The following is an 18,564-nucleotide window of genomic DNA, read 5'->3' on the forward strand; positions in this document are numbered from 1 at the left end:
ACTTGGATCACATCCCACCCTGAAAGTGGAAAGGGGTTCAATGCGTTGTGCACATATGAAATGCAACCACTTGGTTCTCCAACAAGATACAATACATATGTCAGAAAGGTCCCATCAAAAATAAGAAAGGCACGAAATATCTAAGAATATACTTAAGGAATGTGCTTAAGTTTATTAAACTTATTAAACAAGTGAAAAGCACTACCAAATTCTAGTAAGGGACACAGGTCAATAAATGGAGTAATTCTTTGGTTTTTAGACAGGAAAACTCCATATTAAAATGAATGCAATTTTCCCTAAATTAGTCTATTAAATGTAATGCAATACCAATCAAAAGCCACTGTTTGTTCATTGGTTTAATTGAAAAAACAAATCCAAATTCACCTTGGGACAAAAATGTGAGAAATTCTTAGAAATTTTTGAAAAAGATTAAGGAGGAGAGGTGAACAGGGGCAAGAGAGAAGAGGAGAAGGAGGGCCTACTCCCATCAAATTATAAAACCAAATAACAGTGATTGAAGCAGAATAGTGATATCACAGAAACAGAGAAACCAACCAGATAGGAATCCGAATGGCAGGCAGCATCTCATAATCATGGGGAAAAGATGAATTAATCAATAAATAGGGGCTTCCCTGGTGGCGCAGTGGTTGGGAGTCTGCCTGCCAATGCGGGGGACACGGGTTCGAGCCCTGGTCTGGGAGGATCCCACATGCCGCGGAGCAACTGGACCCGTGAGCCACAGCTGCTGAGTCTGCGCGTCTGGAGCCTGTGCTCCGCAACGAGAGGCCACGGCGGTGGGAGGCCCGCGCACCGTGATGAGGAGTGGCCCCTGCTTGCCGCAGCTAGAGAAAGCCCTCGCACAGAAACGAAGCCCCAACACAGCCAAAAATAATAAATAAATAAATAAAAATTAAAAAAAAAAATAGTATTAGAACTACCAAGTAAATCTTTCGTTCACAGTTGAAATTCATTTTGGTGTAAAGAATGTAGGAATCCATCTTTACTTTTTTCCAAACACCTACATGTAAAAATAACACATTAATAGTCTAGAAAATAGGGCTGAATATTTTTATAAACTTGAAATGGGAACAAGCTTTAAGTATTTATTCTAGTATCAATACATGACCATAAACATTTTAAAATAAAGTGGCAGCCACCCCATAATTCCTTTAGAACTTTTATGCCCTAATGAACATGTATGTCTTAAACATTTAAGTAGCAAACTATACTCACTCTTCTGGAAGCTGCTTTTTTATATTTAATACATGAATTTTTTTTTCCTAAGTCAATTCAAAACAATCTAGTGGTCCATTAAATTGATCTGCCATATTTTAACCAATTCCCTGCTGATGACCATTTAAGTTGTTAATTTTTAGCTCTCTAAATAATGTTACAATTAAAACCCTCAATATATCCTTGTTCTAGTGTTTCCTTAGAACACACTTGCTAAAATTCAAATTTCTGAGGGAACTCCCTGGCAGTCCAGTGGTTAGGATTCCATGCTTTCACTGCCGAGGGCAAGAGTTTGATCCCTGGTCAGGGAACTACGATCCCGCAAGCCAAAAATTAAAAACTAAAAAACTTTTCAAATTTCTGGGTCAAAGGACACTAAAACTTGCAGATTTTCACTTATGAATTTGGTTATCTATATTTATGAGATTTTAATGTTTATGGAGTCAAATTGGTATATTTTTATTGCTTCTGAGTTTCCTATCATGCTTTAAAATGTCTTATCAATATGAGATTATAAAAATGGTCTCATGTTCTTTTTTTTTTAACAGCTTTAGCTATGATTCACATACCACAAAATTCATCCTCTTAAAAGTCTACAATTCAGTGGGTTTTTATATATTCAGAGTTGTACAACCATAACCATTACCATTACCTAATTCCAGAACATCTGCATCACTCCACAAAAAAACTTTGTATGTATTAGCAATCACTCCTTATTCCCCCCCTCCCCACCCCCTGGCAACCATTAATCTACTTTTTATCTCTATGTATTTGCCTACTCTGAACATTTCAAATCGATAGAATCATATGGTATGCAGCCTTTTGTGCCTGACTTCTTTCACTTAGCATGTTTTCAAGGTTCACCCAAACTGAAATATATCAGTACTTCATTCCTTTTTATGGCAGAATAACATTCCATTGTATAGATATACCAAAATTTTATTCATCTATTCATCAGTTGATGGACATTTAGGTTTTTTCCACTTTTTGGTTATTATGAATAATGATGCTATGAATATTTGTGTACAAGTTTTTGTTTATCTGTATTTGTTTCTAATTAGTTAACTTTTCAATCCACCTGGAACATATTGTGATACAGGAATCTATTTCTTTTCCTTCCAAAACAGCTAATCTGAGTACAGAATCCTAGACTTTCCTACCCTCCCTGAAATTTTTTAAAGTTGTCTTGTACAAACATAACACTACTGTTATTGCAAAGCATTCAACTTGGTTTTGAAGGGAGTAACTTTCTGAACAAATACTGCATCAGTTTATGCAATATTTGATAAAAATATGAAACACAAAAGTAAATTTTGATAAGTACAATAGGCTCTTAATAAATATATAAATACAAAATGAGCATAATGTGCAGTTATATTAGAGAAGAGCCAGCATTCAGGACACCAGAGAATATTGGCTAACACTACAAAGTCAATTAAGGGAGCATATACCATGCTGATCGTCCTATACTAATTCCTATTCTGACTGCTCTATTAATCTTGATTACTCGAGTTTAGTTCAATTTGTCTCTTCCATTGTGTTGGCTTTCCCCAGATGTTTGGTGATAGATTATAGGCTCGGGGCTTCCCTGGTGGTGCAGTGGTTGGGAGTCTGCCTGCCAATGCAGAGGACACGGGTTCGAGCCCTGGTCTGGGAGGATCCCACATGCCGCGGAGCGACTAGGCCTGTGAGCCACAGCTACTGAGCCTGCGCGTCTGGAGCCTGTGCTCCGCAACAAGAGAGGCCGCGATAGTGAGAGGCCCGCGCACCGCGATGAAGAGTGGCCCCCGCTTGCCACAACTAGAGAGAGCCCTCGCACAGAAACGAAGACCCAACACCGCAAAAACAAACAAATAAATAAATTAATAGATTATAGGCTCATCTCTACTTGAATAACTTGCGGGTGGAGGGAAGGCTGTGATGGGCAGTAGCTTTTGCTCTGCCTTGAACTATTTTCAATGTGGGGATGCTAAGAACCCCCAAAACTGTTCTTCTGGAAAGGGTTGTTCTTCATTCTTGCCAGGCGTTATAAGTAATGGGGCAGGAGGAGAGGGGAATGTCCTGTCTCTCCACACCAATCTCCTATTCTTAGAATTTCAGTGCTATATGTCAATTATATCTCAATAAAATTGGGGTGGGGGGAGAAATTTCAGCTTGATAGCAAATATCCTCCTTGCTGATAATGGCACAAGCAGGGAGAGATGCTTTTGTGGAGATTTTCCAACTACTCAGTCTTTTACCATGGGTCTCCCCTTTCCTCTCCACCATCTCCAGAAACGGTACACCCTCAGTGTTGCACCATTTTCCTGCACTAATCTTCCTTCTGTCACTGGGGCTCCCCTCTGCATCTTCCCTCTACTTTATGCCTTGTTAGTTTCTCAGTTTTTGATCTACCAAAACTCTCCTTGTTTTTGAGTATAGAGATACATATGTTTTAAATATATTTTTCATAATTTCTATGGGTTTGGTAGGAGGAAGAAGAGGTTCCATGGGCTTACTTCATCCTCTTAAACCTACTATTGGTTTCCGACAGATATTCTTTACTAAGTGAAGGAAGTTTTCTTTATTCCTAGTTTTCAAAGAGATTTAAACACAAAGGAAGCTAAGCTTTATTATCAGGCTTTCACAGTACTTGCTGAGATACCATGATTTTTCTCTTTTAGCCTATTAAAATAACTACATTACAGATCACGAAATGTGAATTCTGTAAAAAATTCTTGTCTTCACATTATGCTACAGTTTTACTATAGGACATAGTCAATTTATCAACTTTTTTTGTAAGTGCTACATATATATTTGTAGGTTAATTGGTATCTGTGGGTAAATGCTAACTTTTTCAGATTTATGAATCATGGTTCTGCTAACCTCATAGTAGGAAAATTTGTCTTCATTCTAGGACAGTATAAACAATAGAAATTTTTTTAAAAAGATTTTCTAGGACTCTGTACTTTGTCATTTTGTGGGGAAAAGTTTTTTATACATACTTAATGGTTGAAAAAACAAAGTGTTCAGAATTGTTTAAACCACCAAGAAGTAACTCTCCTAACTCCCCAGAAAAAGCCATTTATAACAATTTGATATATCTGTCCAGATATGTCCTATACAAATGCATGTGCACACATATATACACGTACTCATTATGTGTACATGTATCTTTTAATAAAACGGCCTCCTTCTGTTTTGCAACCTGCTTTTTTCACTTTATACAGACAGTGGTCAGTATCAAGATATAAATCAAATTTATTCTTTAATAGCTTCATGGTATACTGCCTGGATATGCCGTAACTTACAGGTCCATAAAAACACTTGCTTTGGTTGTCCTCAGTGTTTTACTACCAAGACAATACTATAAGTAATGTCCCTGTACAAATATATTTGTACTCTTTTATATCTTGGCTAAATTGCAAGAAGGGGAATGGGTCAAAGACTGATACTGCCATATTGTCTTCCAGAAGTGTTTATACAAAATGACTTCATGGGGTAGATTTTGACAAGACTTTAAAGCACTATGTAAAAACTTGAAGCCATAAAGTAAAGACAAATAAATTTTACTATGTAAGAATTGAAATTTTCTGTTAAGCAAAAATGTCATACACAAAGTCGGGGTACTGAGGGCTTTTACCAAAATTTAATTTAACATCTTTAAAACTAGGCCGGGGGAGGCAGGCTCGGACGGCCCAAGGAGCTGCAGCTGCCCTTCGAGCCCTCCTTACTGACACTATGCTCCAGTTCCTGCTTGGATTTACTCTTGGCAATGTGGTGGGAATGTATCTGGCTCAGAACTATGACATACTTGAAGAAATTAAAAAGGACGTGGACGCCAAGAAGAAACCCCCTAGTTCATGAGGCTGACTCTAGCACTGCCTCCTGGATAAACTGATTCTACTGTTCTTGAGGGCCTCCTCTACCATCTGAACCAAAAGCTTTTGCTTTCATCTCCAGCCTCAGCAATTTTCTTCTTTGCTAGACCCTGCATTGCCTTACAGCACAAATGGGGCCACAAGTTAAGAACAACCCTTACTTTTCCAACATCCTCACTTCTTCCCTTCCTCCTTCCAGCCACTTGGGAGGTCCTGAGAATGGAATTATGGTGCTAGATTAGTAAACATGACCTTTAATTAGTAGTTTTTCCCTTACTCTTTGGGATTTCTACTACCGTTTTCGAAAGAAAAAATGATGAGTTTTGTATAGCTGATGAGATATAAATAATGCTGATTTCACAGTCTAGCAATTATACTGGGTGTTTAAACCTTTGGTACTAAATTATGTTGTTTCAAAGTAGTAACTAAAATGAAAATCTAGAAGCCAGTTTCTGGTGAATTATCCACTAATTTTATATTGTTGTCAGGAAGCTCCATAGTTGCTAATTTAACCAATAAATCAATTTGTTATTCATTAACCAAGAAACTCTGTTCTGAGAACCCTATCAGGAACTCGAGAATTTAAAAGTATTTAAAGTAATGGCCTTTGTCCTCAGTAGAATTCATAGTCTCGTATGCATGTTCTTCTTAATGGTGCATTTGATCTGGCTCTATTCTGTCACAGGAATCATACTTATTTTATTACAGGCACATTTCACATTACATGGCAGATAAATGAGAAGTTGTCTATAAAGGAAATTTTATGCCTTCTTACATTTAAAAAAATGTATTTACATTATAACTTTATAGTGATTCTCATAAAAAAAAAAAAAAAGTATAATGATGCTAAGGACCATGAGGGTAGGAATCAGTGTATCCTGTTTGTTGCCACATTCTTAGAGCCAACAATGGTACATAGGAACTTCTCATATATTAAATAAGTAAAATATAAACAATCCAATAGAGAAAAAGGCAAAGTAAAATTATATACAAACAAACAATGGCAAAGATAGAAAAAGATGTTCAAACTTTAAATTTAAAAAGGCAAATTAAAACAAAGAACTCTCCTGTGATCTATGAGACTAGCAAACTTTAGCAAATGCAAACGGGTTTAACGTTTTAGAGGGCAATTTAACAATTCTCTTAAAATTTTAAGTGTGAGTATCCTTCCACCATCATTTCTACTACTAGGAATTTAACTTACAAAAACAACCATAAAAGTATAAAGAAGTAATTCCACTGCACCATTGTTTTTAGAGGGAAACAACTAAAAGCAACACAAGTGTCCGTCAATCAAAAACTAACTAAACTATGGAACATCTATATAATACAGCAATATAAAAGAATGTCTAATTGCTTAAAGGGAAATCCACGTGGGGAAGGACCAAATAGAACTCTCCTAGAAAGGATAATGGACAGCAGGTGTGGGCCGGAGATTGGGGGAGAATAAAGGAAGAGTGCATACCAGAAAGGCAGATTGACAGCTGTTCATCATCCACTGGAGAGGCTTTTTGACTGTTCTTCCCACCTCCCACTTGATTTTCTAGTTTGAGTCCACTGCACGTCAGAGGAGCCTCCAGTGGACTTTTACAGTAAGGGTGGTCCAGCAACTTAGAACTAAGAATGTTCTGCTTGAAAGATCCATCCTCATCCATCTGGCATGAGCTCTCATTCTGAACAGTCTCTTCGGACACAGGCCCATCTACACTACTCACAGATTGATCTGCCCCAGACACTGACAGTTTTATTCTGTCATCATTGACAGTACTTGTCCGATTTTCCTGACCCAGAGCCATAACTTCTCTCTCGGTTTCCAAGATAAACATGTTATTAGAATGATGTTCTGGTAAGGGGATGTCATGAATCAGCTCTGTACACTCCCACTTAGGAGAGGAACAGGGTGACTGGTCCCAGATGTATGTGGCACTGCCATTCTGTTGGTCAGGGAATGCTTCATCTAAACTAAGCTCCTTGCCCAAGAGAGGGCTTCCTTTAGTGTGGCCATCAGGCACATGAGAGTTCTTTCCCTTCACCACAGCATTGCTGTCCATATCTGGAAGGTATGGTTGATGCCGACAAGAAGGGTCTTTAGGTTCTGGGGAAGGGAATGAGTTGCAACTGCCACCCTCACTGTTCTCCCTAAGGGTCTCTTGATGGTCCCCAGTGACCTGCACCCAGCTTTGCTGGGCTTTTTTTAGCTTGCAAACTTTGCTTTTTGTTCTGAAGTGCTGGGATCTGAGAATCCTGTACCGAAATCTAATCATGGATAATTTCTCATACATCATATGAGGAGATACTTTTATTCTTCTATGTTGATTAAGTTGGAACTTTCTTGGAATCAGGGGTCCCCCATTCCTGTGGTGCTCCAGCCCTCGGGAGCAGCCATAACAAAAGCGCTTTCTCTTATGGTTGCTCAAGGTGACCACAATTGTGCCACTCTCACCTGGACTCTGGCTCTCCCCATTGAACTTCATAGGAAGATCAGAAGCTTGTGGCTCCGTTCTAGGTCTGTGACCACTGGCCTGACTTAAAACACTATTTGCTGGTATGTCAGTGGCTGCCTTCAAGAGACTTTTCTCTCCAGAGTATTCATGATCAGAGTTCTTTGCTGATGATAGCAACTTCTCTGCTTGGAGTTTCAGGAAGGTCCTTGAGGAGGAAATGAAGTGTTTAGTGTCCTTTCCTTTCACTTTAGAGGACAAAGTACTAAGATTCTGAACAGCCACACTGGACTTTGTCTTAGCAAAAAGGGGTTCATCCTGGATCCACGTTTTCTGGATTTGAAGGGCCTTCTTTCTGCACTGGAAATGCCTTAAATGCCTGCTCCAAGTAACTGGCCTTCCCAACTTGGCTTTCAGAATGCACAACTGTTGGTGAAAGTAGAACTTCTTAAAGCCTCCAAACCCAGTATTCCATTTCTCAGAAAAGGCTAAGTGGATTCCTTTCCTCCATAGAATTTTCCTCTGTTTTTTCATTTTTCTGATGCATAATGAGATCTGAATGCACCTGTAAAGAAGAGAAAGATAATTTACATTTCTACCCTAAAAATAAGGTCATAAAGATATATTCACAACAATATACATTAGAAAATTGAAAAAAGCATATGAAGTTCAATTTATACTATCAGACATAATGAAATCCTACCTGATCAAGGTTTTCCCCACAATGAAAATGAGGGATAAGGGAAGACATGAGTGCTCCAACATGACCCCATTTGCTGTACCTGCCTCTGATAGAAACAAGTTTCAAGAATCATTTCCCAATATGCAGCCAGTTTTTGATGAAGCAGAAAGGGCAGGGAGTCAGGAGAGAATTTCTAAGTGTTGGCCTTGTTTCTCATTAGCTAAGTGACTTTAAGCAAGTCACCCAAATTCTGTGTTCTCATTTGTAAAATGAAGGATAGAGAAGGGAGAGGGGACCAGACACCATTTAAGACTGAGTTCACATCAAAACAATTTGTTCCATACAACAAATTTTTTTTTAAAGATTTTTTTTGATGTAGACCATATTTAAAGTCTTTATTGAATTTGTTACAATATTGCTTCTGTTTTATGTTTTGGTTTTTTGGCCACAAGGCATGTGGGATCTCAGCTTCCTGACCAGGGGTAGAACCCACACCCCCTGCATTGGAAGGCGAAGTCTTAACCACTGGACTGCCAGGGAAGTCCCATACAACAAATTTCAGAAAGTAAAGGCAGGGACTTTTACTCTGTACAGTCATCCACAGGCAGACAGTCAATAAATGCACGCAATATCAGTACCTCAAGAGGGAGACCGACCAGCCTCCTCTTTGTCAGTCAGTCAAAGGCTTTCTGAGTGACTATGAGGAGACAGGACTCTATCAGGTGCTCTCAACCAGTTATGGTTCTGGCTCTCAAGTAAGTATAAGAAAAAAGAACCAACACGTGTGTGTGTGTGTGTGTGTGTGAACTTTAGGAACACACTTACAGGAAAGGGTAGATGAAAATGATAGTAAAAACCAAACATGATTTGGGACTTCCCTGGTTGTCCAGTGGTTAAGACTCTGCACTCCCAATGCAGGGGGACCAGGTTCGTTCCCTGGTAAGGGAACTAGATCCCACATGCTGCAACTAAGAGCCCGCAGGCCGCAAAGAAGATCCCGCATGCTGCAACTAAGACCCAGCACAGCCAAATAAATAAATATTAAAAACAAACAAACATGACTTCCCCTCAGACTTAATAAGATCTAACATTACTGAAGGCTCTTTAGCCTAGAAAGAAAGGCACCAGCCACTGCAGGTGGAACAGAAGAATCAAAAAATCAATATCCTAATTTCAGCATGCTAATAACTTACTACGAAAAGCTGTATTACTTTTCTGTGCATCAGTTTTCTCTGGGGGCGGGGCGGGGGGGAGAAGACGACTGAACACATGTTTACTTCTGCTTCCTTTCCAAATTCCATTAAGATGACAGAAATGGAGTTTTAAAAAAGGCAAAACCTCTCAAGGACAATGACAACAAAAAAGGAGACAAGAGCAATAAAACTGCTGAAAGAAGAAAGCAGATGAACGAGTGATAACAGACTTAGCCAGCCAAAAGAGCTGAAATCTAAGCCAGCAGTAGGGGAAGCCAAGGAGCAAGTTACAGGACCTCAGAAAGGCTCAGGAACCAAGAGCAACAATACCTATGAAGGTCAGGGAATGGAGGAGAGCTGAAAAAGGAAGGACTGGTTGAAAGTCTGAATAAGAAGCAATTAGACTCCAAGATCCCTTCTCCTACCATGGCAAATTATCAAAGTTTCACCTTCTCAAGAAAATGAACTAGAACAGTCAGGCACATCATGTACAGCTGAGGGCAGGGGTACAAACAGGAGGATAAATCAGTTTACATAGGGAATTCCTCCCCAACCTCTTTCCCCACTCAGCTCCCAGAAAAGTTTATACCCCCAAGGAGGAGGTCAGTTCTGGGGGTGGGCAAGGGGTGGGGTAGGGATAGATCATTCAAAAAGACCAACAGATACTGATATTTGGGGATGCCACAACTACACAGGCCCAATTACCCCAAAGTTTAAGAAGCAATGAAACCCCCAAATCCATTCCCAACTCTGCATAGCAGGTGACTGTCCCTCCCCTACCCAAGATTAGAAGTTTCTCCTTCAGAAAGGAAGTTCTGCAGACAAGGGGATCCCAGGAACAGTTTGAAGATGGAACTATATATTGAATATAAGACCCCACAACACTTTCCCACTCACCTCCCAAAATGCTGGCAGTCTGTCTTACCCGTCCAAGCAGGAGGTTGGAAGATTCTTCTTCAGAGAAACTGATTAATCCACAAGAATATACATAAGTACAGGTATGCCCCCACAGAATGGCCCAGCATGGCCCACAGTGCACCCCACAACTGACAAGTCCCACCACAAGCTCAGAACCTCCAAGCAACTTCTTAGTGGTCAAATGACAGCATAACTAAGAATCACTACACTTCCAGGGATAAAAAGTAGACCAAACAGATAAAAGCAAAAGCGTATTTAGAGAACTTAAAAAAACCTGAGGAGGGGGCTTCCCTGGTGGCGCAGTGGTTGAGAGTCTGCCTGCCAATGCAGGGGACACGGGTTTTTTTTTAAAGGAAGAGCTAAAAAAATAAAGGAGCTTAGGACACTTAAAATAGCAAAAATGAAAAACTCAACAGAAAGTAAAGGGCTAATATTACTAATATTTAATATCTTAAATTGAGGGATAAAGGAAAAGGCTGATGGAAAAATGGGAAAAAGACATAATGAAACAATTCACAAATAAAGATTTTTAAATGGCCCTTAAACATAAGTAAAGATGTTCAACTTCATTCATTAAAAAATTGTCAAGGGGGCTTGGGAGATAGGCAAAATGGGTGAAAGGAGTCAAAGGTACAAACCTCCATAAATAAACATATAAACAAGTCATTCATGGCGATGTACTGTACAGCATGGTGACTATAGTTAATAATACTGTATTGCATATTTGAAAGCCGCTAAAAGTAAAGCCCTCATCACAAGAAAAAAAATTTGGGGGGGTGGGGAGCTATGTATGGTGACGGATTTAACTAGACTTATTGTAATTATTTTGCAATGTATACAAATGTTAAACCATTATGTTGTACACCTGAAACTAATATAATATTATATGTCAATTTTACCTCAAAGAAATTTGGCAAAAGTTATAGCAACACGTTTTGCTGGTGGGAGAAAAAACTTTCATACTTTGCTGGTTGGTGGGAATACAAACTGATAAAGTCATTTTGGAGGGGAATTTGGTAATATCTAACAAAACCATACAAGTATTCACCTTTTAATCCAACAACTCCACTTTTAGGAATTTACCCTGAAGATACATCTCCAATAATAATGAAAATACATAGTACATGGTTATTCACTGCAACACTGTAATTGCAAAATACTGGAAACAAACTAAATGCCCATACATAGGGCAGTGGTTGCATAAACTATGGTTCATCCGCACAATGAATGAAGCTATAACAGAATAAGGATAAGGTCTATGAACTAACATGGAGTAATTTCCCGTTTAAATGAAAAAAACAGAGTTCAAATGAGTATCAATGGTATGCCACTGCAATAGTTTAGCCACGTGTACAGTTAGGGAGAACAGTCCACACAAGATCACCCTCACTTCTGACAACAACTGAAAGTTCAGGGAGTTTCCAAAACCACCCTCAGGTCTGATACTTTGTCAGAAGGACTCACAGAACTCACTGAAAACTGTTAATAGTTATGGCTTACTACAGCTGAAGAATGTGGATTAAAATCATCCAAGTGAAGAACTACATAGTGCAGAGTCCAGGGGAAGTAACAAGTGAGGCGCTTCCAGTTGTCCTCTCCCCATGGAGTAGAGACAGCATTACTTTCCCAGCACCAATGTGTGACAAAGTGTGACAAGAATTGCCAGCCAGTGAAGCTCACCTAAGCCTTGATGTCCAGAGTTTTTATGGGGGTTCACAGGCATAACACATGACTGAGCTCAGTCTTCAACCCCTCTGGAGATCCACTGATATCAAAGTCATTACACTCTTGGTTTTTCTGGCGTGGCCAATCCCCATCCTAAATCATATTGTTAGATTATCAGTGACCCAAGGCCCCCAGGCAAATAAAGACACTCCAATCAGACATAACATTCCAAGTGTTTAGAGATTACCTCCTAAAAGCCAAGGATAAAGGCTTTCTTTTTGTGCAAGGTTAATTCTTTACTATATTATATATAGCCACCTTTCATAAAAGAAAGAATAAGAAAATATACATGTATCTGCCCTTTCGTGCCTCCCAAATAAATTAATAATATAAAAATCAGGGCTTCCCTGGTGGCGCAGTGGTTAAGAATCCGCCTGCCAATGCAGGGGACACGGGTTCAAGCCCTGGTCCAGGAAGATCCCACATGCCATGGAGCAACTAAGCCCGCGAGCCACAACTACTGAGCCCGCATGCCACAACCACTGAAGCCCGTGCGCCTAGAGCCCGGGCTCTGCAACAAGAGAAGCCACTGCAATAAGAAGTCCGTGCACCGCAACAGAGTAGCCCCTGCTCGCTGCAACTAGAGAAAGCCCACACGCAGCAACGAAGACCCAATGCAGCCAAAAATTAATTAATTAATTAATTAAAAAAGAAAGTTAAATGTCAAGCTTGCAAGAAGGAAAGCAATCCAATTTATACAACAGTGCCTCAAATCAGGTCAGGAATTGGCAGCAGGAGGTTCTGTAAGTGGGGTGTGAACATGGTGCTAAAAACAAGAGGATAGATCAAATCATTTAGATACCCTCCTACTCGCCACAAAAACCAGCCAACTGCCCCTCCCTGATCCTTGCAGAAGCCTGGAGTGTTATTTTCTAGACTAGAACAGCACTGGCCAATAGTTCTGCAATGATAGAAATATTCTATATCTGCCCTGTCCCATATGGAAGTCTCTGGAAACATGTGGTTACTGACCACTTGAAATGTGTGTAGTGCAACTGAGGAACGAAATATTTAATTTTAATTATTTAAATTTAAGTTGCTACATGTGGCTAGTGGCTACCACATTGGATAATGCAGCCCTAAAGGAAAAACAAAGGATTCCTGGACTGGAAAACTTCTGGTGCAGTTGAGAATGAGGGTATCATACTGAAAATAGTTGAGTTAAATGAACATGAGTGTTTACATACTGAATGCTAAGATCTCTACCATTTCCGCCAGTTTAGCTACAAGACTGTTGACAGCCCAGCTTATAAGCTCCAAGCAGAAGATCTGAAGATTCTTCTTTGGGAAATCTACCTAGCCAAAGAAAAAAGAAAAAGATAATACTGTTGGGTTTCCCTGGTGGCGCAGTGGTTGAGAATCTGCCTGCCAATGCAGGGGACACGGGTTCGAGCCCTGGTCTGGGAAGATCCCACATGCCGCGGAGCAACTAGGCCCGTGAGCCACAACTACTGAGCCTGCGCGTCTGGAGCCTGTGCTCCGCAACAAGAGAGGCCGCGACAGTGAAAGGCCCGCGCACCGCGATGAGGAGTGGCCCCCGCTTGCCGCAACTAGAGAAAGCCCTCGCACAGAAACGAAGACCCAACACAGCCAAAAAAAATAAAAATAAATAAATAAATTTTAAAAATTAAAAAAAAAAAAAAAGATAATACTGTTGAAGGTTCTCCAATAAGAGTCTAGCCAGAGTACCCTAAAATCAACATATCCCAAGCATGAACTCAGAGTACATGTAATTAAAATTAAAAGCAACCTCCACATGGGGTCCCTTAACATTTTTGCCCCTGTATTCTCGGCCATACTGTTGTGTGTTCACCAAATACCAACATTCCTTCAAAGATAAAATAGGGAATTCCTTGGTGGTCCAGTGTTTGGGACTCCACGCTTTCACTGCTGAGGGCCAAGGTTCAATCCCTGGTAGGGGAACTAAGATCCCATAAGCCATGGGGTGTGGTCAAAAAGTCATAATAATAATAAAATAAAGAGCATAGCAAATATGGATTTAAAAAAAAAGATAAAACACACACACAAGGGAAACAGAAGTGAGCTTTCAACTCTTATTAGATACTCACTGACCCTAGGACAGCCTGAAGTCTGAACAATCCTTGAGGGGTCCAATATTTACTTGAGTAAAAGTTTGCAGTGCAACCACTGTACAGATTAACTCAAGCATCACTATGAAAAAGTTCTTTCTCCTGTAGGTAATAAGACAGTAATGAGAATAGCTGCTGTGCAGTGAATAAACAGGGGAGAGGTTATCCGCCCCCCAAAAAATGAGACAGAATGAATGGTTTGTAGTAGGAAACAAGATTAAAAACAAAACAAAAATAAAAAATATTGCCCATTGGCATCAGAGGACATGAATGAACCATAAAAAGGTCCAGATTGAGAATTGGAGACTTGGACATTTATGGTACCTACTGATGATAGGTACATTCAGCTGCCACATATAAAGTAGATTAAGTTAAATATCCGATTTTGGTCTCAAGTCCTTACAGACAGAGAAGACTGCCTCAAGGACCAGCAAGTGACTTCTAAACTCCACTTCTCACTGGGTCTTCAAGTTGTCACTACCCGCCCCCCCGCCTTTGTTTCTACGTTAAACCCGTAATATCAGTTTACATTAAAATTGTGAACCCTGGGTTCCCATTTATCCTTTCTCAATACCTCTACTTGAAAAGTGTATTCTGTCAGAATCTGAAATTCAACAATTTTTAGGCTTCAGAATTAAGGTATTTCAGACACAAAACTTAAAAATTTAGAGGGACTTCTCTGGTGGTCCAGTGGTTAAGACTCCACGCTTCCAATGCAGGGGGCTCGGGTTCAGTCCCTGGTCAGGGAACTATGATCCCACATGTCGCATGGCTTGGCCAAAAAAAAAAAAAAAAAAAATTAGAGACTCAGTGACTTGGTTTTTCATCTTAAACACATACCATATGTCTCTCTAGATTCTGAATTTATAGATTACCTCTCTGTTAACATGGCTTTGTTAATCAGTGAATTCAGAATGCTCTGCGTCATCTGGTTGTAGGAAGTTAACATGCTATAAACAGGGTTATTTTTAAAAAGAAAATAATTCAGCATCTTCCTTTAGAGGATTTGGGATGTAGGGTCCATTTCTGGCTCTATTACTAACACAACCTTTTCATCGTTTCAGTGATTCTTATTCAAAGGATAATTTGCTAATGAATATATCTCCCCAAAAGAGAAAGTTCAACTCTGCCTGATGATCTATTACCTTAAGAATGCTGAAAATATTAACCACCCCCCCCAAAAAAAGTCACGACATTTTCACTATAATGGGCAAGAAAAATACATATGAGGCACTGTTACTTCCTTATCAGTTGATCCTTTCTAGATACCTATCAAATTCTTTAAATCAGTGGCACGGTACAATTAACCAAAAAAGAAAAAGGGACTAAAAATTCAAGGACAAGCTTAAGGCAATACCAAGAGCCTCTGGTTAAATCAGGTGTTTGTAAGGTAATAAGAGACGTTATAGGGCTTCTCTAACAGTTCTCAAATTGAGTTCCATAGGAAGCTGGCTAGTGATACAAAGTAAGACATCATGCATACCAGGATTGTGGAGGATGGTGGTAGAGAGAAACCTGTGGACAGTACAGTGGGTTTATGACAAGCCAGAACAAAAGCAAAAATATTCTTTAACTGGAATTCTTCCATGGTTTATGAAGGCTTGGCATAAAAGTCTACTAAGAAACACTGATTTATAAAGTGATATGGTCTTTATATAATTCTGCCAACAACAACAAAAAAACCTAAGCAACATTTAGTAAAATATTTTACTGTAAAATCTAATACTTTCATCAAAGAGCATTAAGGAGTCTAATTGCATAGGGAACTATGAAAACAGAATTACACAGAGCTACTGACAAATGACTTTTTTCCCCTTCTGTGCTCTCAGAGCTACAAAACCTGAAATAGTACTATTGATTCAAGTAAGGTTATTTGTTAAGGAAAGGAAGAAAAAGAGAAAAAAATTTTAAAGGCATAGGCAACAAACTAATTGACACTTCACCTCTCTGAGCCTCTTTATAAACTAAAATCTGCGTTTTCAAACAGTGAATATCACCTGAAAAGCTTTTTAAAAATCGCTAACACCCGGGTCCCATTTCAGATCTATTAAGGTAGTGTCTGGGCATCTGGGGTTTTGTTTTAATTCCCCAACTGATTCTGATGTCCTTGCAGGTTTTGGAACCACTGGATTAGATGACCCTCAAGGTCCCTTCCGTATCCATGACTTAAAATTCCAAACTGACAATTCTGTGTCAAAGGAACTGAAGATTGCACTTCATCATGCTTCACTGAGCATCATCACACTCCAATGAGGTAAGGCAAGTATCCTTAATTCGTCTCACCAAGCAACTGTAAGAACAGGTGCTACTCACTCAAGTCACTGATTGCACCTCCCTTCTCTCCTCCCCAAACACTTCTCTTAGGGTCTATTTAAACTTCGGAGCAGGGAATGGTCTTCTCTCACCAATATAGAGAAAGGTATTTCCTCATATTAACTTAGAACTGTAATGTTCAGCCACTCAAAGGATTCAAGTCCCTACATTTATTCTCTGAACATTTTCAATTAACATGAAATGCTTTAGAGGCAGAGGGAGGAGTCCTCAGAAACGTGCAAAGAATTCCTTCTAAAGTGGGCCAAGGTGTGAATGAAGCCCCTCCCAGCTTTTCTCCTAGAAAGGGCCCACTAGACATACTGAGCAAGAAGCAAAACTGATTTAGGTCATCCCTCATACACCAATAATGTGTAATCAATAAGCATGAGACCTCTGGGTGACTAGGAGGAACTGATTTCTTTCTAATGCTGCCCGACCCAAAGAAGAGACTGCAGTTAGGTTTTAACCACAAGATCCTAGTATCTCTTCTGGCACCCTTCTCCATACCAAGCGTAGTTATTCTGGGTAAGAGACATAATTAAGAACCTACCATTTAAGCGTCCTGGGTATTCTTAAACCGACTTTAACCTGATTCCCAAAATATTTCATGATTAACGTTCAGTTTTCTTCATTTCATTTAATTCTCCCAACTAATTTATATAGGTATAAGAAAGTTCCACTTTACATGGGTTAAAAATGTCTACACATGATTAAAGCCACCACCAAGTGGCAGGCCAGGATTTCAATTCAGCTTTTCGAACTCCAGCTTTTCGAACTCCAAGTCCAAAACCCTTATCTCCCGACATCCTCTCCGAACCCCTCCTCCCCCAAAAGAGTGGTCATACACAGGAACGGGGGGTTGATACTGCCTAGCATAAACAGAAGGGAAAAACAGGCTTCCCACCGCACAAATGTTCAATTGTGCCATACCCGTTCACTAGAACAGGGTCCCAGGAGTGTGAGGATGGAACCAAAGGCAGGAAGGAAGCAGAATTGTCCGAACAAATAAAACCCAAGACGGCAGGAGCTGGAGGACCTCTACCAGCAGCTCTTCCGCTCAAAGATTCCCCCGGCTTCAGGAGCAGCGGCCGGGGGCGCTAGCCCTCTCCGCTTCTGCGTCGTACAGCTCGGACTGGCGAGAAAAAGGGGACACTGGTCCCTCGGGAGGAGCTCCTTCCCCGCCCCCGGAAAGGCACAACAGCGCCCGGGGAGAAACCCGCTGCCTGTGGTTCGGCGGTGGGGGAAGAGCAGCGCTCGAGGCCTCCAGGCCAGGGTGCTGAGCTGGCGCGCACTGGCGCGAGAATGGCCAGCCAGCCTGCTCCATCAGTCATTCGCCGTATTTGACACCCGGGCTCCCCCGCTTACCTACGTCCCTCGCTGCCGGCACCTGCCCCGCCGTGGGTCCAGATACTGCGGCAGCTCGGACTGCGGCCCCGCCTTCGCCAGCTTTAAGGGAAAGCCCGTCAGCCAGCAGACGTCCGGCCTGCTTGCAGCGGCCACAGCCACCGAGCTTCCTCTGAAGCCACTGCCGAAGAGCCGGCGCTCACTTATAACGTCACCTCCTTCGGTGCCCTTCCGCCTCAGCCCCGCCCGCGCCGCGTGCAGAGGGCGGGGGAGGGAGCGAGGGCTCGGCGCTGGGGGCGTGGCCCCGCCTTCCCTCCGCTCCCGGCGGCGCACGCTCCCCCGCCCTCCCGGGACGTCTTTCTGAAGATCGGCGCCCCTGGCGTCAGGACTCCGCCTTTGGTCGCGGACCCGGCTCTTCCCTCTTTGCGCGTGAGGATTGTAGAAACTGTGATCTGAACATTGCAGAACGGGTTTGAGACTTCTTTACAGCCTGCTCTCAAGTTTTTAACCCCCATAGGGCTAAGGCAAACCGCAGCTACTCTATGGCGTCTCCCTCCACTAATCCCGTTTCCCTTTGGTCAAAAGCGAAGGACCACATTGCTGCTCTGGCTGCACTTTGAGGCCTGGCCCAAGCTTTTATTCCCTGTTTTTTCCATGGTGATCTTTCCCCTTGGCATTGCGATGTGCCTCTGTATCTCTGACCCGCCTCTCCTCAACTGAGAACACTTCCCCAGGAGGGCAGAACCTGGTCTTATTCACCATTGT

At 41.1% G+C, this 18,564-nt stretch overlaps 2 protein-coding genes across 9 annotated transcripts in view; one reads left to right on the plus strand and one right to left on the minus strand.

Annotated features, from left to right (window-relative positions):
* The window catches only part of SENP5 (SUMO specific peptidase 5), a 40,661-nt gene extending 22,678 nt beyond the window's left edge, over window positions 1-17,983 (minus strand). For 2 of the 8 annotated variants that reach the window (XM_068546503.1, XM_068546505.1), the window contains exons 1-4: window positions 17,821-17,983; window positions 14,126-14,914; window positions 8,238-8,322; window positions 6,559-8,099 (exon numbers count right to left, since the gene is read on the minus strand). In XM_068546503.1, coding sequence (XP_068402604.1) covers window positions 6,559-8,099; window positions 8,238-8,299 — 1,603 coding nt within the window. In that variant the 5' untranslated portion in view covers window positions 8,300-8,322; window positions 14,126-14,914; window positions 17,821-17,983. Of the gene's footprint in view, window positions 1-6,558; window positions 8,100-8,237; window positions 8,454-14,121; window positions 14,915-17,820 lie in introns of those variants that run through there. The other 6 variants (XM_068546501.1, XM_068546499.1, XM_068546506.1 and 3 more) reach the window with 6 other exon arrangements.
* On the plus strand, window positions 4,954-5,079 carry LOC137765701 (short transmembrane mitochondrial protein 1-like). The gene has a single exon (XM_068545483.1). The coding sequence runs from the start codon at window positions 4,954-4,956 to the stop codon at window positions 5,077-5,079; it is 126 nt and encodes a 41-aa protein (XP_068401584.1).
* Window positions 17,984-18,564: the final 581 nt, after the last annotated feature.

Source organism: Eschrichtius robustus, chromosome 6, assembly GCF_028021215.1.
Source record: "Eschrichtius robustus isolate mEscRob2 chromosome 6, mEscRob2.pri, whole genome shotgun sequence".
NCBI lineage: Eukaryota > Metazoa > Chordata > Mammalia > Artiodactyla > Eschrichtiidae > Eschrichtius > Eschrichtius robustus.

Coding starts and splice junctions, on each gene's coding strand:
- LOC137765701 (XM_068545483.1), top strand. CDS start 4,954: ATGCTCCAGTTCCTGCTTGGATTTACTCTTGGCAATGTGGTGGGAATG.